This window comes from Corvus brachyrhynchos, unplaced genomic scaffold (genome assembly GCF_000691975.1).
Source record: "Corvus brachyrhynchos isolate BGI_N302 unplaced genomic scaffold, ASM69197v1 scaffold116, whole genome shotgun sequence".
Taxonomy (NCBI): Eukaryota; Metazoa; Chordata; class Aves; order Passeriformes; family Corvidae; genus Corvus; species Corvus brachyrhynchos.
Genome location: NW_008240221.1, coordinates 5,733,143 through 5,757,014, shown reverse-complemented (window position 1 = coordinate 5,757,014; position 23,872 = coordinate 5,733,143). Strand labels below are relative to the sequence as shown.

Genomic DNA, 23,872 nt, shown 5'->3' with positions numbered 1-23,872 from the left:
CCATTATAAAAGAATACAGAAAAATAGAAAAGTCAGGAAAAAATTCATTTCACCTTTATTACAATATATATTTCTACCCTTGTTGCATTCAGCAGATCAAAATGAAGTGTTAAAATTATTTTCATCACTGCAGTAGCACATACATATACAGAGTAAACACTGTATATAAATAGGCTTTCAAATAATAACAAACCGTATCTACAAATAAAAAATACCCAATACCTCTTTTTCCTCCTTCCCCAAATTACAGCAGTAACATTTATCTTCAGCATAACCAATGCCACAAGCACAACATTCCTTCCCTCCCCTGACATAGCTAGAATGGTGTGGTCATCAGCTTCAAGAAAATAAACATAAGTCACTCCTCACTGCTGCATGTTCTAGTTTCTGTGTATTGCATGAATAGAATATACTGTGATTTAATGTGTCTGCATACTTATATTAACATATTCTTTCTGTAACAAAAAACAGCATTACACCACAAGCAAGGTTGAATTTTTTTCTTTCACAGAAAGAGTAGCAATTTTTTAAACCATCCCTTTTTCTTCTACATGAATTAAAGCAGTTTAAATATTATGCTAAAATTAAACATCAACCACATCAAAATGTCTTACACTTTCTGGAAAAGTATGGTGATGTTTCTAGCAGGTCAAACTCTTGATTTTCATATAAGTGTCTTTTTTGTTAGTAAATTTGATAAAAGTTACAGAAACACACATTCCTGATACTGTTCAGTTATATTTCAATTTTGGATACAAAGGGGGATACAGCAAGTCAGAAGTGAAGTGCTGAACGTCACAGAATCACAGAAATGTTGGTCAGAAGAGACCCCTGGAGGTCCTGCAGTCCAACTTCAGCCTTGAAGGAGATAGTTACTAACACGAGATCAAGTCAGCCATAACCCTGTTTAACCAAGTCTTAAAAAACTCTGGGACAAATTCTGCAGCACCTCAGGGTTACCTGTACCAGTGCTGCACTGTGGCCACAATATGACAGAATTAAAACAGTTCCTCATTCACGCTATCATTTGGTTTTAAATACTAAAGGCAACAAACAACCCTGGATTTATTAAGTTACACATAAATTACCCTATTTATTAAGTTACACATAAATGTATCACAGGCTTTAATTGTGGAGAACTTTCAGGGACCATCTTTTCTGATGGGAGTGGCTATGTGTAGTATCTTGGGAAAACAGATTTTACCTACAGTTAAGGATAAAAACCACAAAACTGACAGCCTTTCACTGAAGAGAAGGGTTGATTTTATTTTATTTATTTTGCATAATAAATGGATTGAAATAGGCCTTTACCAAAACTGAATTTAAGCAGGATGCAGCTAGCTAGTACATTCATCCATTTATTCAATCATTAATGACAAGTATTAATAGATAATTAAAGGAAAGTGTGGCTATATTTAGAGATGCAACCATCTCAGTTTGGCAATCTGCAATCCCCACTGATTGTCTTTCAAAAAATCCACCCATATTTCTTACACCTTTAAGTAAAAAGATATTCGCATTTTCTTTAAACTTTCAAGAGAACACAGTCAGTCTGGGTTGTCAAACACCCATTTCTTCCTCTTTGTGTCTAATCCTGGTATGTCCAAAGTGGACATTCATTTTGCCTGAAGCAGCAAGGTTCGTGTGAAAGGAAGACTTAGGGAGGGCTCTCCACTGCTCACTGCATCTGTGTAAAGAACTGCGCTTGTTTTCATTACTGCTGAAGGCACAGAGAAAACATAAACTGGCCCACTAACATCCCACATAAAGTCTTCTGTAGTAAACCTTAGAAAACCCCTACCAGAGAGTTACCATCCTATCTATATTGCTATCACTCTTGACATGCAAAACCAGAATTTGTTGTTACAGAACAAATGTGATACAGAGCAACCACTTCCAAATTTCTGGGTGCTAAACAACCATAATCACATCTTAAAATTTCTCCTGGACCACTCTGCCTTCCTGTTATTAAACTCTTAAGTGAAAACACTACAAAGCAGCTGCAAAACACGTACCACAGCCTCAGATCACAAGGCGGCAGAGACCACAGCTTGTGAACCACCAGTGTAGCCATACTGAAATACAACGTACATAGAATCCCAGGATGCCATCTTCGGTGTTTCAAAGAGCAATTAGACTCTTCTATATATTTCAAAAGGAAAAAGAGAGTTTCTTTCCTAACTACAACACATGTGAAATCATTTGGCATGTGGGCACTTGGAGTCCATATTTTAAGTACCACATTGTGTAAAGGCAGACCATTTAGAAAATGTTATCAACTGATCCACAGTATTGCTTTTAGTGCACACAGTTTAGTCTTAAGGCTGTCAAAAGCAGTATCTACAGCTTGTGTCTGGATAAATAAGGAAAAAAAACAAAAAAACAAAAAAAGAGGAGATTTCATTACCTTAAAGGAGAGTAAATTGCACTAAAAGTATCCATTCTTTATGATACAAAACAAAGCAAAAAAATCCATATAGTAAAAACCTGAGATGCATCGTTCACCAGCATCAAAATTCACATTTTAATCAAAATAATATTTCAAACAAAACTATTCCATTTTGATAAAATCCTCACTGTTTTTGGCTCAGTAACAAATCTTCAATCTCAGCACACAGTGCATGTGAAAGATGTGTTTACTGAAAATCACCCACTCCAGTAAGGTGGGCACTATCCAAAGTGGCCTGGATCTTCCACTTGCACATTTACCTTGATCCAAAAAGCTACTCTTGAAGCATGATTCTCAAACTGAGAAAGACTGGAAGAATCTGGCCATCCTATTTCATTTACTTTCTATTTAGATTACACATAATTTATTTCCTCAGAAATGTCCCATGTCAAAACAGGCTGGCATAAATCAAACACAGCTCAATTGGTTTTGACAGCTACACTGATTTACATCTGCTGAGGATCTAGACCAGTAATCAACTCTTAAACAAACAGTTGTTGGTCAAGCAAGGGGAGAGGGAAAGAATCATTTACTCCTTCAGAGAGAAGAATTTTGATATATGGATTACAATCCCTGTCCGTGTCACCAGATCATGTCAGGAATGGTGAGCACCTTTAGCTCCCTTACTGGCAAGGGGTTCTGACAGGATGAAAGATGGCTTCAGTGATGCAGAACAGACATGGAACCACTTTACAACCTTACAGCATGTTTAACTGCAACTCCAACATCACTTTTAATTGACCTCATATAATGAAAGTGCATAGCAGAATTTGAGGACCTAGAAACGCAACTCCTATCCCTAGCAAGACTCCTCTTGTCTGGAAACGTGACTAAGTATGAAAAAGCATTCCTAAGTCTGCTCACAACAAAAGAATACAATGCTCACAACTTCACAGATTCCAACTGAACTGTCAACAGCAAAAGCCAAGTGGTGTCCTTGCAACACAAACCAACCCATTCTTTGAGGTGAGACCAACAATTTGGAGATGGGGTTAAGATGAGGCTGGATGTACATCCTGAGTTTCAAATGGCGGCAGAGGTTCTCTCCAGTAGGTGAACTGGCTGTAGGTGTCAGAACAAGGGAAGTCTGAAGAATGGCTTCTTTTCAGCAAAGGGAAAATGTGATCTACCACTTCACAGAGTCTGACATAGCTGGGAAATAAAAAAATTAAAAGTATGCTGAACCATTTCAGATCAACTTATTTTGAACTTTCTTAAGTCCCCAACCACTAAGGCATGACTACATTTACAAAACAGAAAAGGTGGACAAGTCAACCTCCTCAAAGGAATTGAACTAAATTTAATTTTGGTGCCCAGCTTCCAGAAAGGATTCACAGTTCGGGTAAAAAATTAATTCTAATACATTTGTTCTAACAAGTGATACTTACCTAGTGAGACACAGATGCCATTTTACACCCAGATCATCTGCTAAAATATTCAAGCACCACATTCTGCTTCTCCATTTCTGTCCAGCTTGGCTCAAGCAGCTCCCTGCTCAACTGATTATTCATATTTTATACACATATGGCTCCCCTTCAATTAAGGACACTAACACTTAACATTACTAAAGGCCATTCCAGTGTTAGGGGTTACCAGTGCCTAAGCACCTTGCTGGAAGCACTCGACCCTCTCTTCAGGTTTTGTTTTCTGGCTCTTCTAGATAGGAGATCCAGGAAAAGGAAATTTTGAAAAGGCCAGGAAAAGGCAGCTGGAGTCAGTAAACTAGTGAGTCTCACTTTTATGCAGACTAAATCATCTACTTCTAAATCTTCTACATGATTAAAATAGATGGAATATATTATACTAAACACAAAAAAATTGGTTTTGTCAGTTTAACTGAAGGGAAGTGGAAAGTCTGTATTTTATTCTCAATCTTTTTTGTTTTGTTTGAAGTATTCTAAGGAATCTTTAATTACTAAAGCTGAACGGATCTTTGGGCAACTTGAGTCGTAAGTTAGCACAGCAAATTAATTTAGTCCATAAACTCTTAGGGATAAGAGATTACTTACGATGAGATGTTTGTCTTTGCATGTTCTTGTATAAGTTCTCCTTTGGGGTTAACCGTAAATATCCTGTTTAAAGAAACCCCCACTTGTTTATAAGAATAAACATCCTAAAAAGAAAATAAAAGAAAAATCATGATTTTTGCAAAATCATGTGTAATCTTGCTGGAATATATTACACAAAAGAACATATGTACAGAGAACTGGTACTTAATTTACCTAGTTATTGTGTGCCTGAAATTCTCCATTATGCTACAAATGAGGTCAATCTAATGAAACGTTCATGAAACAGATCATTTGCTGATAGATAAGAAGTTTGCCACTTGAGTTTAAATTGTTACCAAAATCATGTTAATTTTTTCAGTAACTTCCCTTGACACAACAACAACATTCAGTAAAAAACTAGTGATATTTGGTGTAAAAGCATTAGCACCTTCATTTTCCTTTCAGAGCATATTTGAAGTCCTGTGTGCATTGTACCAAGTATGTTACAACAGCATACAGAGGTTAAAATGTAACTGACACATAAAACAGAAATTATTTTTAAGGTCATAAAATTCATAACATATTTGTCTATAACAAAGCCATCACTTAGCTCCCAAGTTCAGATTTGTGCCATACCCATATGCCATACTTCATGTCAGAGAAAGGGGAAAAGAAGGGAAAGCAAGAAATACATGCCAAAACAGCATCAGAGAGCCACAGCAGGTAATGCAGATACAACTATGGGAAGTACATTTTGGTGTAAGAATTAAGAATGTCTTCTAAGAAATTCAGATTGTTAAGGAAAACAATTAATAAGTTTTGATCTGTTCTGAAGAAAAGCCTGACAAAACCAAAGTTGAAAATATCTCCCAGAAGATTAGAGCAAAAACAATTTCCATTTTGCTAATATAAATCATGGTTTTAAAAGCCAAGGTGGTGAAAAACTGGAATGTTAATGAAGACAAAAGTTTATTTTTATATCTACATTGTAAAGACTGTTCCAAAAAATTAAGTACCTGAACAAAAATTCATCATCACTTCAAAAATTCATCATCATGGCAGTTCACACACTGTCTACACCTATAACATCCATGTGTACAGAAATTTCCCTGAGTTTACTCTTGGAAAAATCAAACCAAAACAGAAAATCCAGAGCAGAAAATTGAGAAAGCTGTGATCCTGAGCTTCACAAAGCCATAAGCACATCGCAGCACACCTGAAGCCTGGACTCTGGCACCAAGCATGGGAGTGAGCTACCAGTAATTACTTTTGAAATAGTAACTTACAGTTTTACTTGAAATTTTATTGAAAGAAAATCATTATTTTAATGCATGTTTCCCTGAGGTTCAAAAAACTGGAACTAGAGGTAGTTATTATCCATAATACAACATCACAGAGGTTTTTAAAACGTTATTTCAGAATCATATGTTTAAAGGAGCCTTGATAATGGAAATTAAGCTGCCTATGATATAACAATTCAATATAGCAATGGGACAGTGAGGACCTCCTGTCATCTCTGACATAATAGTCCCTTTTAAAGAAAGGATAATCTCATGCCAGGGTCCCCACCTCAGCCCAAGCCTGTGAGACTGTTTCCTTTTCTAGATGCATAACAGCATTCTTTGGCCCAGGGCAGGAGCTGTCTATAGCCCAAATATCCACCCTTCCAACAGGTGACTGAGATCTGTCTTCCCTTCTCCATGTCAAATATATCATTTTCCATAAAAAGTAGAATCTTTTGACTCCAATAGGACATCCAAGGTCTTTTGAGAGTCCCACCAATATTAATCTGAAATACCTTCTGTCTGCCCACAGGTATCTCACTGACGCTGTAGCTTTGTGGATTAAAATAAGATCAGTGTTTCTACACAAGCTTAACTGCTAGTTTATGCAGATATAACATAGTTACTTTGATGCTCTTTCATCTCTGAATCCTACATCATGGTATTTTTGAGGAAGAACCTTAGTATTTTCTTTTGCACAGGGCCTAATAAAATGTTCCTAATTGTCATTTAAAGCTTCTAGGTTCTAATATAACAGAACCATGAAATAACAGCAGCCTTTCTGTTCTCTGCAATAGAAATAAATTCAGCTCTTACTTACAGCAGGTCTGTTTCCAAAAGCAGCATAAAAGGGTTCTGTGTTGGGATAAAACAAATTTTTGATGTCTGTCAAACACTGAACTTTAAATTTCTCTGGCTTCTTTTCTATAACCTCCCTGAAATGACAGAAAAGAGAAGATGAGTAAGTACACATGAAATACACCACAAACCATTTTGTTTTCTTTATTCAACGTTTTTACTTAGCTAGATACTACTGCATAGCATCCACCCTTCTCCAATAAATCTTTTAGAAGTCAGAGTGCCCATGAAGACAAAACACTATTCCCAAGCTTACATAATGGGCACAGTAAATAAAGCCTCTGAAACAAGGGAACTTCTATTGAAACCTATGTTACAAAGATGGCTACTGAGCATGGATGGTGGTTTACAGAGAGTAGCTGCTAAATCAATCCTTATGAGGCATAAACTGTCATCAAGTAAACTGCCTCCTGAGAACTGCAGAATGATTCATAGATTATATTAGCCTTCACTGTTTATGGTGCTTCTTTTTAGATTTTATTTTTAAAAGGATTGCAATCACCATATGTGCTAGAAGCACCTCAGCCTGTTAAGACAGAATTCCAATCAGGTTCTCCACCACTGCTAATTAGCAAAAGTTAAGGAATAAAGGAATCTTCTATTTCTCTTCAGCTGCTCCTCACAGAATACAGAATTCATTAATGAACAGAGGAGTTCTCTCATCTCTGGGCAAAAGCCCTTTCACAACAGCTTCTCTTGGCAAGAAGACTGAACAGGTGGCAGAGTCTGGAGTTCCCATAACATAGGAAGATGCCAGCATGACACAAAAGCACTTAAGAAGCTCAGAATCCAAGATCCTAGCACCAACACATATGTCAAGGAAGATGTGAATAGTACAGAAGCTTCATAGGAGTAAAGCAGCCCTTTGGAACAGCAGATCGCTGTATAAATCAATGTCTGAGAATATGCAAAAGACGAATAAAACCACCTTTCCTCAGTCTCATATGCACCTGATCTCAAAACTACAAGGATTAAATCTATGGATAACAATGAAGTCATTTATTGCCCACACACCTCAGCAGTTACAACAGTGTACACTGAAAGATGGGCATTCCTTAGTCTGAACAAGATACCAAAAAGAGTATCATTTAAAATGTATTTCTAGCTATGAGGAGCATAAGACAACAGTAACTACCCTTTTACTGCATTTATTACTTAATCAGTCTGAGAAGTGCACTGTAATACCTCCACGGTTTCTTATCTTTAGAACATGACTGGTAAGACAGCTGTAGCATGTCACTCAATCAGGAGAGCATCTGAACAACCTACCTATTCTAATGAAATATATCCTGTCACAGCAGCTTTTAACAGCTTAAAATATTTTCAGCAATCACTTGACATGCTTCGCTGAATTAGGCAGAAGGTACAATATTCATATTCTGTGCTATTATTATTCACTCACTGCAGTTCAACACCTAGAAAAGGTAACATTGTCCTCACAGAATCCCACAGTGCAGTCAGGCGTATAAAAAGTTAATTTCGTTTTCACATTAATTTCTTCAAAACCCACCAAGAAATAACCTTCCACAAAAATATATTTAAGCCAATTGGAACACCTTACAGGTGAAGACAAGAGTGATTGCTATGAAAATGTCCACATTTCTCTCATAGCTAAATATTAACACAGTATGTTAAACACATGAAGTCACCAAGCAGTACATATTGGTAAACAGTGAACACAGCTGTGCCTCAATATATATCTAATATATAAACTAAGCAAAAATAGATAGTGAGTATCTAATGAATTTTGGTTTTTCTCTAACAAAATTTCTTCTTAATTAAATTTTGCACCAATATGTTAAAAAAAAAAAATTATTTCAAGCACTCTCATTTGAAAAAGCTGATAATTCAGCCTCCACCAACCTCAGAGTTTCCTTCTGTGTAAAAGCGAAATTGCATTACCTGTGAAGAGCTGAGAATAGGCTGCTTGGACTCAACAAAACTGGCCCCTGAGGCAGCACAGTTCCTCTTTCATTGACCCAGTGCAAGTATCCTCTGGTCATGCCTGCCATTCCAATAGCACGTGCTGAGCAGTATAAAAATTTATATCCATTTCTGTGAGCAGATATAAAAGAAGAAACTACTGTAAAAATAAAGCAGGTGTTTAGATATTAATAATTTTGTGGGTTTACTTTACATGAATCAAATCATGACTCTTAAATAGACTTATGTTTAACCTAGACTTAATTTAAAAGGAGTAAAAACCTTTATGCCAGAAAACTGGATAATTAAATGCATCTAGCCCTGCTGCATTTAGTGATTACACCTAAAGAGGGCTCATTTATCTCTGCTCCTCTCAGGACTTATGAATAGTTATGGTTTCCTTTCCACCCCTGTGTGGTGGAACCACTGTCCTTAGAATTAAATAAAACAATATCTGTGAAGAGGAAAACACTTGGCAAGCAATAGTATATTGGCCTTTGCTGTATTAACAGTGTTGCATTCCTGCCTCTCGGGCCTCTGCAAGAAAAGACATGCAGCAGTAACACATTTCCTCAAGCTGGAACAAATTTGAGCTTCAAAAGACAGCATGAAAAGTAATCTTTAACTTGACACTGAAATAAAAGTTTTGGCATAAATCACAGGTTGCCTTTGGTTCTGTTCATGATAGAACAGAATCCTATCTGATGATATTAGTTCAACTTAATAGCAGCTTACTTTCCAATTCCTATTAAAAAATTACTGTTCATAAAATAAAGAAATACTGTATTCAGTGCATGCATGGTCATTAGATCTAACTATTAAGCATTTATATGGTGTTCAGCTGTAATATCTGCCATGACACAATTAACTCAGTAATTTGAAAACCAACATGACTCAAATCTATTTTTCCCCCTATGTTTATTATCATCAAAGCCCTAACAACTGATAAGGCTGGCAGGCACAAAAATAACAACTGCAATTAAAAAAATTAATTAACATTTTCACCAAATGTAATGCAGAGGTTATACACAGAACTCAGCATGTGAATTCCCAGGCTGTCCTGTCTTTTCTGTGAACACGTATGTCTAACATGCAGACAAGTGTCTCTGGCATAATTTAGATTCCATCATCCATAATTTATAATTCATCATCCATGTAAAACAAAAAGCAATAAACGAACCTTAGCATAACCCTAGTACACAAAACAAATCAGATTAGCTATGAGGAGAGTTGTGATGTGTACCAGAGGCTCTTCAAACATTTATGGTACTCTGAATATATAAGAAAAGCTGACATTAATGCAATAAAAGGAAACAGCAATCAGTAATCCTCCTTGTAAAAATTAAAATCAGATACTTCATCTGATCCCATTCAGACATCAATTCATTTTTCCTCATTTCCTTTTTTTCTCTCAATGGGTAATTACAAAAATCACCATGCTCTGTCTTTGATCTTCCAGTGTACACAATGGCTTGACCATATTGCAAAATGTATCCAGGGAACCAACAGTACACCTGTACTTTTGCACAAGCCTTGCTCACCTGGAGGCATTCCCACACATCACCACACATGAGCTGGTACAGTCTCTCTCCTGTTCATATTCATCAGAAGAAACATCCCCATTTTGTTGGAATAAATTGCTCTAGGTCATACCTGGATATAATGTTAATGACATTAATTGACCTAAAGCAGAGCTGATATACTGTTGCCTGATATTTCTTCAAGAGCTAATGGGAAAAGGATATTTTTTTCTAAACATGGTTAAATCCCAGGTACATTGAGCTACTTTTTGAAGATGCCCATCTTTCTCCAAGGATTACACAGGATGTAAAAGCCACAAGTAAACAAGATGAATCCACGTCCTTTACCTGCTCCAGTGGCATGGAAGGTATTTATCACTGTAGACCAGCAGGCATCAGTGCAGGTGAGTTACTGGGCTCTAATACAGCAGCTAAAGCACTGATGTTGTCAGGTTAAAGCCTTTTCCTTAGGCCCTTCACAGCATGGTCCTTACTGATTTCAGTAACTTTAAATTGCACTTTAAGCAACTTTTATTTATTGCCTACTCTCAAAGTTAACCAATGACACAAAACTACTTTAAGACTGATCCTTCCTGACCTTGCAATTTAACAACGGGTTAGCAACACTTACATACAGAAATAAAATAAATTACACAATCAGCAGAAGACCATCATCAATGTCTTTGAAGCTCATCGTCATTTATACAACAAATAAAATATTAGCAGCGAGTATCCAAAATGGATAGATTTCTAGTCAAGATAAGACATTGTGCTGCTCTTTAAGGATGAGATTTATCTTTCTTGACTAGAAGCCTGATGTTTAGACAGCTCAAATCAAAGCTGTTTCACTGAACTCGCTTTCTAACTCACTGGAAAGAAAGGGAACTCCCCCAAACAGATTCACCCCATATGCTACAACTCCAGGTAAGTGAAATTTAGCAAGGAGAATTCCAGCTACAGTGACCACCCTGGGCCACAGAGTCTTTGTGCATTTCACCATCTCCTCAACAAAGAGTGAAAGGAAGGTGTATTAGCATCTTATGATTAATACTGCTGCAATTCCCAGTTTCCAAGAAAGTTACGCTTGCTGCAACTACATAACTCATTCAAATTACTACTTCGGAACTAACCATCTGTGTGTGTTCGGGGTGGCTGGAAGAGCAATCATCACTCACAGATAAGAAGCTTTTGCTTTTGATATCACAAAGCAGGTTTTGCTCTGGATATCATGCAGCAGATGTTTACACTGTGCCAGCATCACTCAAGCGACAAGATATTGATGAAATTGTCACCCATATACATAAAGAGAAGCCTAGAGAAATTTTAATTTCTATGTGCAAATGAATAAACACAAACAAGCCACAGATGCATGAACAGATTTACTGAATACTCACTGGCTCACTTTATGGTACAACTTCGCAATCCCTTGGTGTGTCCAGTCTTTGCCAAGAGTTGGCAAAATATGACCTAAGGTATCTGACCTGATAAAAGGAAAAAACAGTGTAACTGAACTGAAAAAAAAACCCCAAAACTTATACTAACAGTCAAGTCTAATACAAATCCCACTAACTTACTTGGCTAGCTGCAAATGAAAATAAGGTTTTCTGTAAGGGACGGATTGTCATCAGAAGAGAATTATTTTATTCCCCTCTTTTTTGTGATAGACTGACATGCTCATCCTTGGCCATGTTGTTTTAATTACTCCTGTGCCCCAAGGTGGATAAGCTTGTGCCCCACAAGATAATATGGAAGTTACAGCACATAGGCCATCAATCAGACCTCTAGGAGGCCACCAGTGCTAAGCAAGCTTTTTGAGGATTATAGTAAATGTTTTCTAAATAAACCAAACCTACCCATAAGGGAAATTTATGGGGAATTGAAACTATAAGGTAAATCACATTCTAGCTTACTTCAAACTAACTTCTCCACATTAAGCCAGGAGTTGGTGAGGTATAAACTATTTTGAAATATTTATTCTGGCTTCAATGTGTTTCCCACTTCATATGAGAGAAGTTTATTTACGCCATAGTAACAATTAGTGCAAATTAGCATCTTGCTTGACAAAGCATTGTACAGACACACAGCAAGAAGTCCACACCCTGAATAATTTCCATCTTAGAGAAAAAAATACTGGGCAGTGACTTAGGATGGATTTGCATTGGCATTGTAAGGTAAAGTGATTCAGGAACTCAGGGCAAATCAATAGCAGAGAGAACAGATTCCACTCAATTTACTTGAAGCTTAAGAAAACAAAGTGGGGAGAGATGTTAATTTACATTGGCACCAAATGAGAAGTTTGACATACAATGGGTAAATCACAAGAAAGAAGAGAATTTCAGTTTAAATCAAGTATTTTAATTTCTCCCAGATTGCTCTTGAAAATTACTTTTCCTTGTTCTTTCTCCTAATTAGATATAACTAAGTTTGATTTTGAAAGAAATTGATTTCAAAACAAATCTAAACACCTCACTTCAAAAGATAATGCCTGTATTTTTATTTTGTGCTTTCCCTGTTCCACACACAATTGTTTTCACCAGTGTTAAATACACTAAATAAATAGAAACCAGCAAGTCAGTGAATCATTTTGGTCACTGCAAAATTTTGAGTTTTACCCAAAGTACTAATCCGAAACTTTTCATCAGATTCTAATTCTGACATTGATTTTGGAGTCTAGTCTACTAGATAATAACGCCTATCACTGGAATGCCCCATGGATGCCATTTAAAACAAAATTCACATGTTTCTTCTTTTTAATTACTCCTTCATTAACAAATTCTTTTAATTAATACTTCATAAGTATGATGCAACAAAACAGTTAGGATTTTGAAGAAGGTCCTCCAGTACTGCTGTAAATACTGTTGTGAAACACCAACAGGTGACAAATAATGGGCACATATGGCATGTGTCTATTAAACTAAGAATTCAGCTAAAGATTATTATATTGTTTGAAAGACAAATTTTAAAAAAATAAACCAAAACCAAGAAACAAAACCTCCCAAAACACTGGAATATGAAGATTCTGTGATTACCATTCCCTGTTAATTATGCTTTCCTTTAGACTGAAAGGCAATTTGTCCTTGCATATGAAGTCTCTCCCTGTTCATGAACTCACCGTGTGATTGTTCCATCGATGTCAGAAATAACAACTTTATCGTCCCAATTCCATAGGTAAATAGTGCCTTCACAGCGGCAAGTGCCTTGATACTGGGTTGTGACACTAAAGGTCACATCATTGGGGCCATTCTTGAGCTTTAAGCTTTTCTGCAAGACATTATCAGCAAGATGAACAACAAACTGAACATGTGAAATGGACACAGTGTAAAAGCCACACATGATCATTGCCTTGGTGTATTTGGCTGGGGAAGCTGGTGTGGATTTCCCCTCCCATAAAAGCAAACCCATTTGTGGGACTGTTTTTGCCCAAAGACCAGGGTTTCCTTGGAAGGTAATGCAGAAGGATAGGGAGACCCAGTGTGTGCCTCAGGGACATTTAACCTTGGGGGAAAAATAATCTGTGGTATAAGTTGTATGTTGCAGGAAGCAAAGTAGCATGAATGACATGAACTGATGAAGAATCAACTTGGTGAGGAGCAAGGGGAATGTGACAATGACCCAAGGTGGGCCAGGGTCAGTGCCCAACAATCAAGTGTGCTGCTTTCCTGTCCTAAACACCCATCCTGATGGAATGGAGCCCACCTCATGGATCTGGAGGGATGGAGGAAGCCCATGAAACAGGAAAGTAATATGTACCTGTGAAAGGATGGGATAGTAGTTAAAGAAAACGTATGTTTGGTATAGAGATGGTTTAAGAACATAGTTAAGTTGTATGTGTGGGTAAGAAGGGATTTCAGTAATGAGAAATAAATACAATGGAACAGTTAGAAGATACATCAGTTATGTGGGAACTGAGTATGATACAAATGATATGGAATAAGGGGTGGAAATTGTTTTGGGTCTGACTGAGCTGGAGTTCGTTTCCCCACAGCAGCCCTCACAGTGCTGTGCTTTGCACTGGCAGCTGGAAAGGTGTCGGTAACACAGCATCAGCACAGTCTCTCTAACATTCCATCCACATCAAGGGGCTGGGACTGGGCAGGATCCTGGGAGGGGACATAACCTGGAGAGATGACCCAAACTAACCAGAGGGGTATTCCATACCATACAACATCAGCTCAGATATAAAAATTAAGGAAAGGAGGAGGAACGGGTGTCACTGTTATTTTACAATGTTTGCCTTCCAGAGCTGAAGCCCTCCTTTCTGGGAAGTGGCTAAACATCCCTCACTGGTGGGAAGTAGAGAATAAACTTGTTTTTCTCTTTGCTTATCCACCTTATGTTCTCTCCTGCATCGCACTGAGAAGGGGAGTGATAGAGTGGCTTGGTTGGGCACGTGGCACCCAACCAGTCATCCCAATTTGGTCACACTGAATTTTATTGCTTTCAGCAGAGCTATTATAAACAACAACAGCAGCAGCTTACCCTGTGTGGTGTATATAAGGCATTGATTTACAGAACAGAACAAAATAAATAAAAAAGTTCTGTTTCACTATCAGGTATATTAAAAAAAAAAACCATCCCCAAATATTCACATAAACAGTAACAAATGATGGAATAGAGACCATCTATGAGGGTTTCCCATTCTGAAAGACAGATATATATGCAGAGAGAAATGTGAGTAACAAGAAGTTCCATAAACTCTAATTAAGAGCTTTTCTATGGGGATTTGTGATCTACAGTATTACATCTCTTTCATACAATAACCAACCCCACACACCAGATGAACCATTATCCTTCAGCCGACACTAAATATCCTTAACTCTCCCACTTTGATGCCCTCCACTGTCTCCTGTGCTGCTTAGTGATATGTGGAACAAGAGGCTACTGATTTGATTCTATTTGATGACCTAACTGTTCACTTTCCCAAGACCTGTACAAATTTAACACTCTTAGTATATCTTTTTCTTTGTTATCTTTCACTGCAACTTTTCAATTAGTTAAAAAGTGAAAAGGCGGTGAGAACACAACAACTGATGGGTAACTGATAAGTCTCACCCACTGTTTCATTAAGAAACCAATTTAAGAGCAGTTTTAGCTTCAGCTAATTTTTGCAAGGTTTCTGAGACTGAAAAGTCACATTTTATTTGCGTAACCCCTGCTTTCTCTTTCCTATAGAAAATTACCGACACATCCCATCTGTCTCTTGGAAAAAACTCAGCATTTCTTACAAATTATCTAGGCAGTGAGTGATAGGCTGTTAAATGCTGTACACCTTGTTTGGGTTTCCTTCAGAAAATTAATTATCTGTACCTAAGATGACAAGAAGTATTTCCCTAAAGTAGCCCATTTTTCCAGATCAAATTGAAACTTACAGAACACAAAACTGTAACAGTTTTGTCATCAGTCAAAACACCTTTGTCACAGAGGAAGAGAATTGGCTTCAAAGAAATTAATAAGCTCCAAAGAAATAAATAGCTTGGCCTCAGTAAATTCACAAGTAGCTCTTTCAGAAGTTACTAACAGAAAACTTTATTTATGCAAAATGCCTACAAACCTGCCTACACATGAGAGAAAAGGAAAAGAGACGAGGGAGAAAGAAAAGAGACCTGTTAACATATACACGTTTCACTTACTACAAGAAAGGATGTGGTTCCAATACACTTACTCAGGTGACAAATACACAATTTGGAATTTAATTTGGTATTTTTCTAAAGATCCCATCTCCAAACCCCAGCACTTGCTGCAAGGAACATAATTCATGCTTAATACAGAAAGGAGAAGAGAAAAGGCTTTTTTTAAAAATATAATTAGATAGAATTAAATGCAAGACATAAGAGCTAATTAAGCTTTGAAGCCTGAATAACAGTAAAGGTTCATGTTGTAGGAGACATGACATTTCAGGACAAGAATGTAAAATTAACTCACAAGCTGGTCAGAAGTGAGCCGAAGCGATTTTTTGTAACTGATTCCAGACAATAATGAGAGATGACTGGAGTTGGTTTGTAATGACCCAAGGTTTTGTTTGGCAGCTCTAGGGTCTTCATCGCTTGAAGAAGATTCATCTTTTATTCTGGAACATTGCACACACAGAAAATGATGTTATCATATCAGTAAATGCATCTCAGTATCCATTAAAAATGCATTAACAGTGAGTCACCAAATAAGTCATTGATTCTCTGCTACCAAGTACGGCCTCACAGGAGGTCATTCACAACATGAGTTTTAATATATCAATGAAGTACCAAACTTCCATTCATATTTTCCCCATTATTCAAATTTGGATTGTTACAGGCAAGTGAATGGCTATAACAATAGTTTTCCATCACTTAAAATTAATGAATATAAATTAATGTACTACATTAAGTCAAAAATTTCATATGGAAAAAAAATAACCTAATACATTATAGTATTAGATACTATAACTACAGAAATTAAAAATTAATTTTAAAAAAATGAAGGTTATAGAAATTTTATTATACAAAATAACTCCTTTTTTTTCAATGAGCAACTTCAGATAACTGGATTATTCTTTTCCAGGATTTGCAGAATTACCCTGTTCAGAATACAATTATGAAAAGTCATAAAACCTGAGCTCCCTCACAATATTCTGTTTAAATACACATCGGTATAATTACTTTTGTTCTGCTACAACCATTTTTTTAGAAACTTATTAAGGGTATTCTTCCTCAGAAAGAAAGTTTTCCTACAGTAAAAAAATCTATCACTGTAGGTGTAAGTTAAAATACTCTTTCAGATCCTACAAATCTCATCTTTAAAAAAATCAGTATTTGGGCTTTTATTTCACTCACACCTGGATGTTGTTTGCTGTTAGGAAGTCTTGACCCAGTATCAAGGTACTGCATTGTCATGACTAGTAACATTTAAAAGCCTATCTTATCCTTTGTGACATCTGATCTCAAAAGCTTTACTCAGCATCCCACTTGTCACATTTTACTTGCAAACAATAAATTTTTAATGAGAGATTTCTAAGGACAGTTAAAATTTAAACAAAGAACACCTATTTCAGAATCTAGTCTGCTTGAAGCCTTAATCCCACTTTAAATCTTATCTTTAAACAACCGTGTAAGAAACAGACCTACATGTCACTTGTCATCCTTTAAAAGAAAATCAGCCTTTCCAATTTACTCTGTAGTTCTCAATCTCAGAGAGGCAATGGAGACAACAACTAATCTCCTACTGAATGAGGAATCCTCCTTCCAGCACATTTGCCTGGGCTGCAATTGCTAACCACCAGAAAGAACGACAGCTTTTTGTTTCAGAATGGTGACCCCTAAACCTCAATGAGCATAAAGCATATTTGAATCTGGCCTTTTTCAGCTGTAAATGCAGCCAGCACAAACAAGATGTCTTTCCATTCAGATCTGCATGCACAGAAAAGACGTAAGGTAGGAGAGCTGTCCCTGGCTAACTCATCCCTCCAAACAAGCTAAAGCTCATCTTATGGAACTCTCCCAGGTGAGATTCTGGCTGTACAGTATGATTCATTAGGAGCACAGGAAGGAAGAGGCTTCTGCTATCCTTGAAAGAAGTAACAGAAAATCATTACTATTGCCTGTAAACAACACTCTGGAAAGTCCCTTAACTTTCCAAAATATAATTAATTTGTCAGGCCATAAATCTAAGTAAATCAAAAATTTTAGCAACTGGGATCTGACAGCACCTTGCGTTCATCTATGACGTTCCCTTAAAAACTCCAGAGAAATACATAAAGCTTTCGAGAACTGCTCCAATTACAGTTGTTCCCAAGGGGCTGGAATGCATGTCCCAGAGCTGCCAGCCAAACCACAGAAATGCCAGAGTGCACTCACAAGGCCTGCAGCCCCGACATGGGTACGGCCCTTCTATCCGCACTTACGTGGTGCAACGAGTAACAAATTAAAAGTATTTCACTGACACAGTATTTCTCTGTTCAAATAGATAAGGTAACTTGCTTTCATTTTTAAATTGTAACTCTTGTTTATTTCAGGTACAGATGATTTTGGGGGTACCTGTTTGCCCTGCTCATCTGTGAAGAGTCTTCTGTAAGTCCACTCTCACTCATACCTTGCTCTGGCTTTGTTTCCTGTAAAAATACAAGTATGAGTAGCTGTGCATCTCCTGTTGAGCAGAAAGCAAGTGATTTTAGAAAAAATATTTGAAAATCAAATTCTGCCTTGTACAGACTTGGTAAAAATCAACAGCATGTTTGTTTCCTTTGCTTGTAGGCAAAGTAAAGCCCTTAAAGAATAAAGGCAGTACAAAGACCTAAAAATTGCAACTATTAAACTCAGAAGAATAATTAAGATTTAGTTTTGCAGGGAGGAAGTAGAGAAATACCAGGTTTAACATCTAATACTGTTGAAGTTTTGGGATCAACTCCATAGCTACTCAGTTCATACACCTCAAATAGATAGATTTCACCTGAGAAAGCAAAATATGACTTTGGAGGAGGAAAAAAAAAAAACACAAATTACCTCTTATAGAATCATTAAAATTTTTAATCCAGCAAAACTTTCCCAACTGCTCTTGAGTAGATGCTGAACACTATCGAAGTCATTCCACAAGATCTTTAAAAAGTGAATAGTTCTACTTTAAATAGCTCCATTTAAAGTTGCCACAGCTCAAGAGATAACCAAATACTTCCAGAGAAAATTCTAAAAACTTTAAACAACTATAAAACCAAAATCTCATGCTCTGAAACCCATACCCACAGATAAGTATAATAGCTATTTAATGCTAGGCTAAAGAAGTTCTTGACTGAGGCACAACCATAAAATTGTATTAGAAGTAATTTTCTCCCCTCAAGTACTAATGCTACAGTAATATAAATTAATATGAAGAGGTTTTACTAGCCAACTTTAAAGATTAAATATGTCTAGACAGGAGATCAGTATTTCATGTAAAGCTTTGTTTTTTTCAGTTTTCTAATGTTCATCCGTGACTTTAAAATTGTTATCACAAAATTTTAATGCTCGGAAAAGAAACTCAAAAAGACTTTAAAGCCAATATATATAGTCAGTTTTCCATCTTAGGTTTTGCTGAGTTTTACAGCTCACACTACTCATAAATAAGTCTGCTCTTCAACCATCAAAAGAAAGATGCAGAAAGGTAGGTAATCTGTGTGAAAACTCTAAATTAGTGGCACAACTCTTTGATTCTAGGTTCCCAAACAGAGATTTAATACATTAGATACTACTGCCTCAGATTTGTGTAATGAAACTAAATGCAAAATCAAAACTCTTCAGGCAAACATTTCAGGTAGGGTCTGATCCAAAGCCTTCTGAAGTCAAAACAAATCAGGCTTCAGACTGTGTTTAATGTGTATATCCTCAGCCAAACCGAATACCAAGTTACTCTCTGAAGTAAAGGTCTGAGGGATGAATATGCAGATATCCTTCCCACTGCAACCAGAAGGAAACTGCTTGCTTCTTAAACTTACCTCTTTGATAGTGCTGTTCCTTCCTCGCCATGAAAACCACCACCTTCCACCTTTTTTGGGCATCTTGTCCCTCATTATAGATTCCACAGTTGCCTGTGATAAATGGATGGTAACATAAAAAAGGCCCAAAATAAAGGACAACCTGACATATGTAAATGAAAAAGTGCCAAACGCACAATTTTAACTGATAATAAATAGAATAAAAGTAAACATACTGTCTGTGGACCATAAATTCTACTAAAGCAAAATCTAATGGTATCCAGAGCTGCTCTGAAGTAACTTAAGCATGAATACTTATGGTATTTTTAAAAGGAAAATGAAAAAGAAATCAAATCAAAGAAGAAAAGAAGCATAAAAAGGTATTAGTATAATGTCTAGAATGGAGAACCTACTGTTTCTAAGTTATTTAGTACAAATTATATGTAAAAAAAAAAAGTCATTTCCTGAAGAAGGCATCATGCAAAACAGTAACAAACTGACATGCAAGAGTGTTATTCACAAAGTTCATATTTAATCACCAGCTTAGGAAAAAAGCAAAGCAGTTACTAGCTTTTATGAGTTTATGAATTATGAGTTTATGAATCATGCTAAGAATTTGACAAAAACGTTAGAATTGGTTTTTTTATAAACCTTTTCTACTTTTCATTAGTTCTACATACTAGACACCAGTAGAAAAGTTTCTTTCAATATCCATAATGACTGGAGCCTTATGCATTGTAACAACGGGAGCTGAATTCTTTCACTCAGAGAGAAGCAACAGATGAAACTGGAAAACACTATGGTAAAAGCAGCCACAGGGTTTGGTATGGCCAAACCACAGGTTTTGGTATGCCCTGGAACAGCTTGGCCACTGTATTTCTGAGATGATAGCTTCCACTGCAAGTAAGGTCACCAAAAGAAAGCTGTGATGTTGATTAGTGATTTAAAAAAATTAAAAAAAAAAATCTAACAACTCTCAGCAATTAAGAGTGGGCTGTGTTCAGATAACATGTGGAACAATGGACCCCTTTTCTCAGTTTTTCAATGGGTTTTCTTTTCACTATATTATCTAAAGTATATGAGGAAAGAAAAGAAATTCCTTTTACCCATCTTAGGCAAAACCCAAGACATTCGGGGCTTAGGCTTTGAAGCGTTTAATTTAAAATGCAGTTACATTATTTTTATTGCCACTGAAGACCCAATAGGCACCTATCAAGGTCTGAATCACATTGTGTAAGCACCCAACAAATACAGAGTAGGATAACTATGTACCTTTGGTGGGCATTTGAGTTCCATGGGATGAATCCCACTTTTTATGATTACTAGAATATTTGCAGTAATGCACAAAACAGCTGGCTCTGTGACATCTTTTAAATTCAAGCCATGTTTACCAGATACTTGGGATTTTTAGGTTCAATTTATTTTATACAGGGATGGTACCATGCAGCTGCACATGACTGGATATATAGGTAATGTGGCATTAAGAAAGAAATACTGGCGGAAAGCATTCTGGGCTTTTAAGAAATTTTTAGTCCACAGTGATGGCGACAGAGATAGCATCTGAATTCACAAGAACAATCCCAAAGATATGTGAAGTGCTGAAAATGGCAGAAGGAAGGTTTAGGTTTCAAAATTTATTAAATCCACGGCTAACCAGGACACAAAATAGTCAGTGGTGATACTACTTGTTTATATACATTTATAGTATTTCTGTCATGAGCATCTACGTGGCACCAGGTCATGTGGAATTGAGCTAACTTCTTCAACAAACTTATATAAGCCAACACACACAGTTGTCACACAGTCACACCTATCTGGCACTATCTACATAGGTTATGAAAAACCAACTAAGAAAGAAAAAGCTAGCAAGCTGCAGGCCTTCCTCATCCAGTAGTTAAAGCTTATTCACTTAAGTTATTTGTATTTATTAAATAATGTATGCTGTATACATATAAAATGGAAAGCAAACACCAAGTATTCAGCTACAGCAAACACAAACATGGGTCAATATAATTTATGTTTACAACCTATATTAATGAAGTAAAAAAGAAGTTTTCCTTCTTCAAAATAGTTGTAATAACTTTAGCCTAGCAAACAAACACTATTCACAGACAAAACTTAGTCCTTGTTTAGGCCATAATGTAAGAGAGATAAATGTTTATGTGAAGGTTGATTTTACTGATGTGAAGATTCTCTTGCACAACAACCCACTTGCCTCCCTTAATCAATGGCATAATTTCAAAACTCCTCCTCTTGCCAGCCTTCATGTTCAACCTCACCTTTGGCAAAGGTTTCTGGAATGCCTGCATTGCCAGCAGAAGGGGTCCAGCTGTCGTCCAGTTGTAGTACCTGGGCATGCAAGAGAAACAATTACTGCATTCTGTAATCCCAAGGTCCCAATTCACAATCTACCTGGTATTTACCACCTGGCAGGTTAAAGCCACGAAGCACAGGTCAAACTCTGGCCTGCACAAGTAATAACAGACCCATCTTATTCCACAGTATGTTCACAGGTATTTACCACATGTATTTTTCAGGGTATGCAAGAGAAGCTCGGCTTTGAGTAGAAAGAGTATTTGTCACACATTACTCAAGTCATCATAGAATCACAGAATAGTTTGGGTTGGAAGGGACCTTAAAGATCATCTAATTCCAACTCGCCTGCCTTGGGCAGGGACACCTTCCACTAGATCATGCTGCTCAGGTCCCCATCCAACCTGGCCTTAAGTAGTACTTCCAGGGATGGCACATCCACCACTTCTCTGGACAAGCTGTTCCAGTAACTCACCATCCTTACAGTAATAAAGAATTTCTCCTAACATCTAATCTAAACCTCTCCTCTTTTAGTCTAAAGCTGTCCCCCTGTATCCTATCACTATTACTATATAAGAAGTTGCTCTCCCTCTTTTTTCTAAGTCCCCTTTAAATACTAAAGAGCTGCAGTGAACTCTCCCCAGAGCCTTCTCTTTTCCAGGCTGAACCTCAACTCCCTCAGTCTGTCTTCACAGGAGAGGTGCTCCATTCCTTTGGTCACCTTTATGTCCCTCCTCTGGACTTGCTCCAACAGGTCCACGTCCTCCCTGTGCTGGGGACCCCAGAGCTGGATGCAGCACTGCACGTGGGGTCTCACCAGAGCGGAGCAGAGGGGCAGAATCACCTTCCTCGACCTGCCCATGCTGCTTTGGATGCAGCCCAGGACACGTTCAGCTTTCTGGGCTGCAAAAACACACTTGGCTCATGTCCAGATTTTTATTCACCAGAACCCCAAGTCCTTCTCTGCAGGGCTATTCTCAGGGAGTTCATCTCCCAGCCTGTACTCATATCTGGGATTACCCCACACCAGCTGCAGCACCTTGCATTTTAATTTGTTGAATTTCATGAGTTTCTCGTGGGCCCTAATCTCAAGTTTGTCCAGGTCCCTCTGGATAGTATCACTTCATTCTGTTGACCCCACTGCACCACTCAGCTTTGTGTCATCTGCAAAAGTGCTGAGGGTGCGCTCGGTCCCACTGTCTGTGTCACTGATAAAGATATTAAAGAGCACCAGTCCCAAGACAGAGGGCTCAGGGACACCACTGATCACTAGCCTCCATCTGGACAAAGCTGTTGACTGCAACTCTCTGGCTGCATCCATCCAGCCAAAGTCCTTATTGTATTCCACTTTATCACAGCACAAGCCACATTTTTTACAAGCTTTTTCAGTGTTTTTCCATCAAGGAACTACATAAAACTTAGGGGCCATAGTCTGTAGCATGTCAAGCTCCTACTATTATGCATTGAACATGGCTCAGCTCTTGTTACAGACAGTAGGACAATTACAGTATCCATTGCCAAGGGAAGCTGAAGCTCACACAACATTAAGAGAATATGACATTAAGAACCTCACTAAGATCTCTCTTCCCAATGCATTCAGTAGACAGATAAATACATCAGATTCAGAGAGCTGTGTCAGGGAAGCAGTGAGTGACTCACCTCAGACCACAGAGAGGGTCAGGTATGAGGCTGCAGCATACACAATACAAACTATCACCTGGTACATCAGCCTTGCATGAGCCACGTCTATGACTAAGGGTAGCCAAACCTCTAAGCACAGCACAAAGTCATGATCTCTTCTCTAACACTGTTTGCCAGGTGCAAGGAGCTCTCAAGTTAAAGAATCCCCAAAAATCTGCATCTGGCATAGCCTACAGCACTGCCCTGCTGCCAGCAATATAAACATACAAAATAACGTCTTAGCCTTGAAGAAATGGAAACCTCATACTCGGTGGTGAAGTTTAACAAGTCTTGAAAATCAATGCCTCCACAGAGGTGTATTAGCAAAAATATTCAGTATATACAAAAAAACTGCTTTTACTGAGTGATTAGAAGCAGACTGACACATTCTGTAAATATTAATTATTCAATCTGGCTCCAGGCAAGCCTTAGCAAGTTCACAT

At 37.4% G+C, this 23,872-nt stretch overlaps 1 protein-coding gene across 2 annotated transcripts in view; it reads right to left on the bottom strand.

Moving 5' to 3' along the window:
- Window positions 1-32: 32 nt before the first annotated feature.
- LPIN1 (lipin 1) overlaps window positions 33-23,872 on the bottom strand; it is a 56,949-nt gene continuing 33,109 nt past the window's right edge. The window contains exons 11-21 of one of the 2 annotated variants that reach the window (XM_017745035.1): window positions 21,716-21,785; window positions 19,673-19,750; window positions 19,458-19,550; window positions 18,028-18,101; window positions 15,944-16,088; window positions 13,134-13,282; window positions 11,416-11,502; window positions 8,481-8,633; window positions 6,541-6,655; window positions 4,459-4,562; window positions 33-3,601 (exon numbers count right to left, since the gene is read on the bottom strand). In XM_017745035.1, the coding sequence (XP_017600524.1) occupies window positions 3,442-3,601; window positions 4,459-4,562; window positions 6,541-6,655; window positions 8,481-8,633; window positions 11,416-11,502; window positions 13,134-13,282; window positions 15,944-16,088; window positions 18,028-18,101; window positions 19,458-19,550; window positions 19,673-19,750; window positions 21,716-21,785 (1,228 nt within the window). In that variant the 3' untranslated portion in view covers window positions 33-3,441. The remainder of the gene's footprint in view (window positions 3,602-4,458; window positions 4,563-6,540; window positions 6,656-8,480; window positions 8,634-11,415; window positions 11,503-13,133; window positions 13,283-15,943; window positions 16,089-18,027; window positions 18,102-19,457; window positions 19,551-19,672; window positions 19,751-21,715; window positions 21,786-23,872) is intronic. The other variant, XM_017745036.1, reaches the window with a different exon arrangement.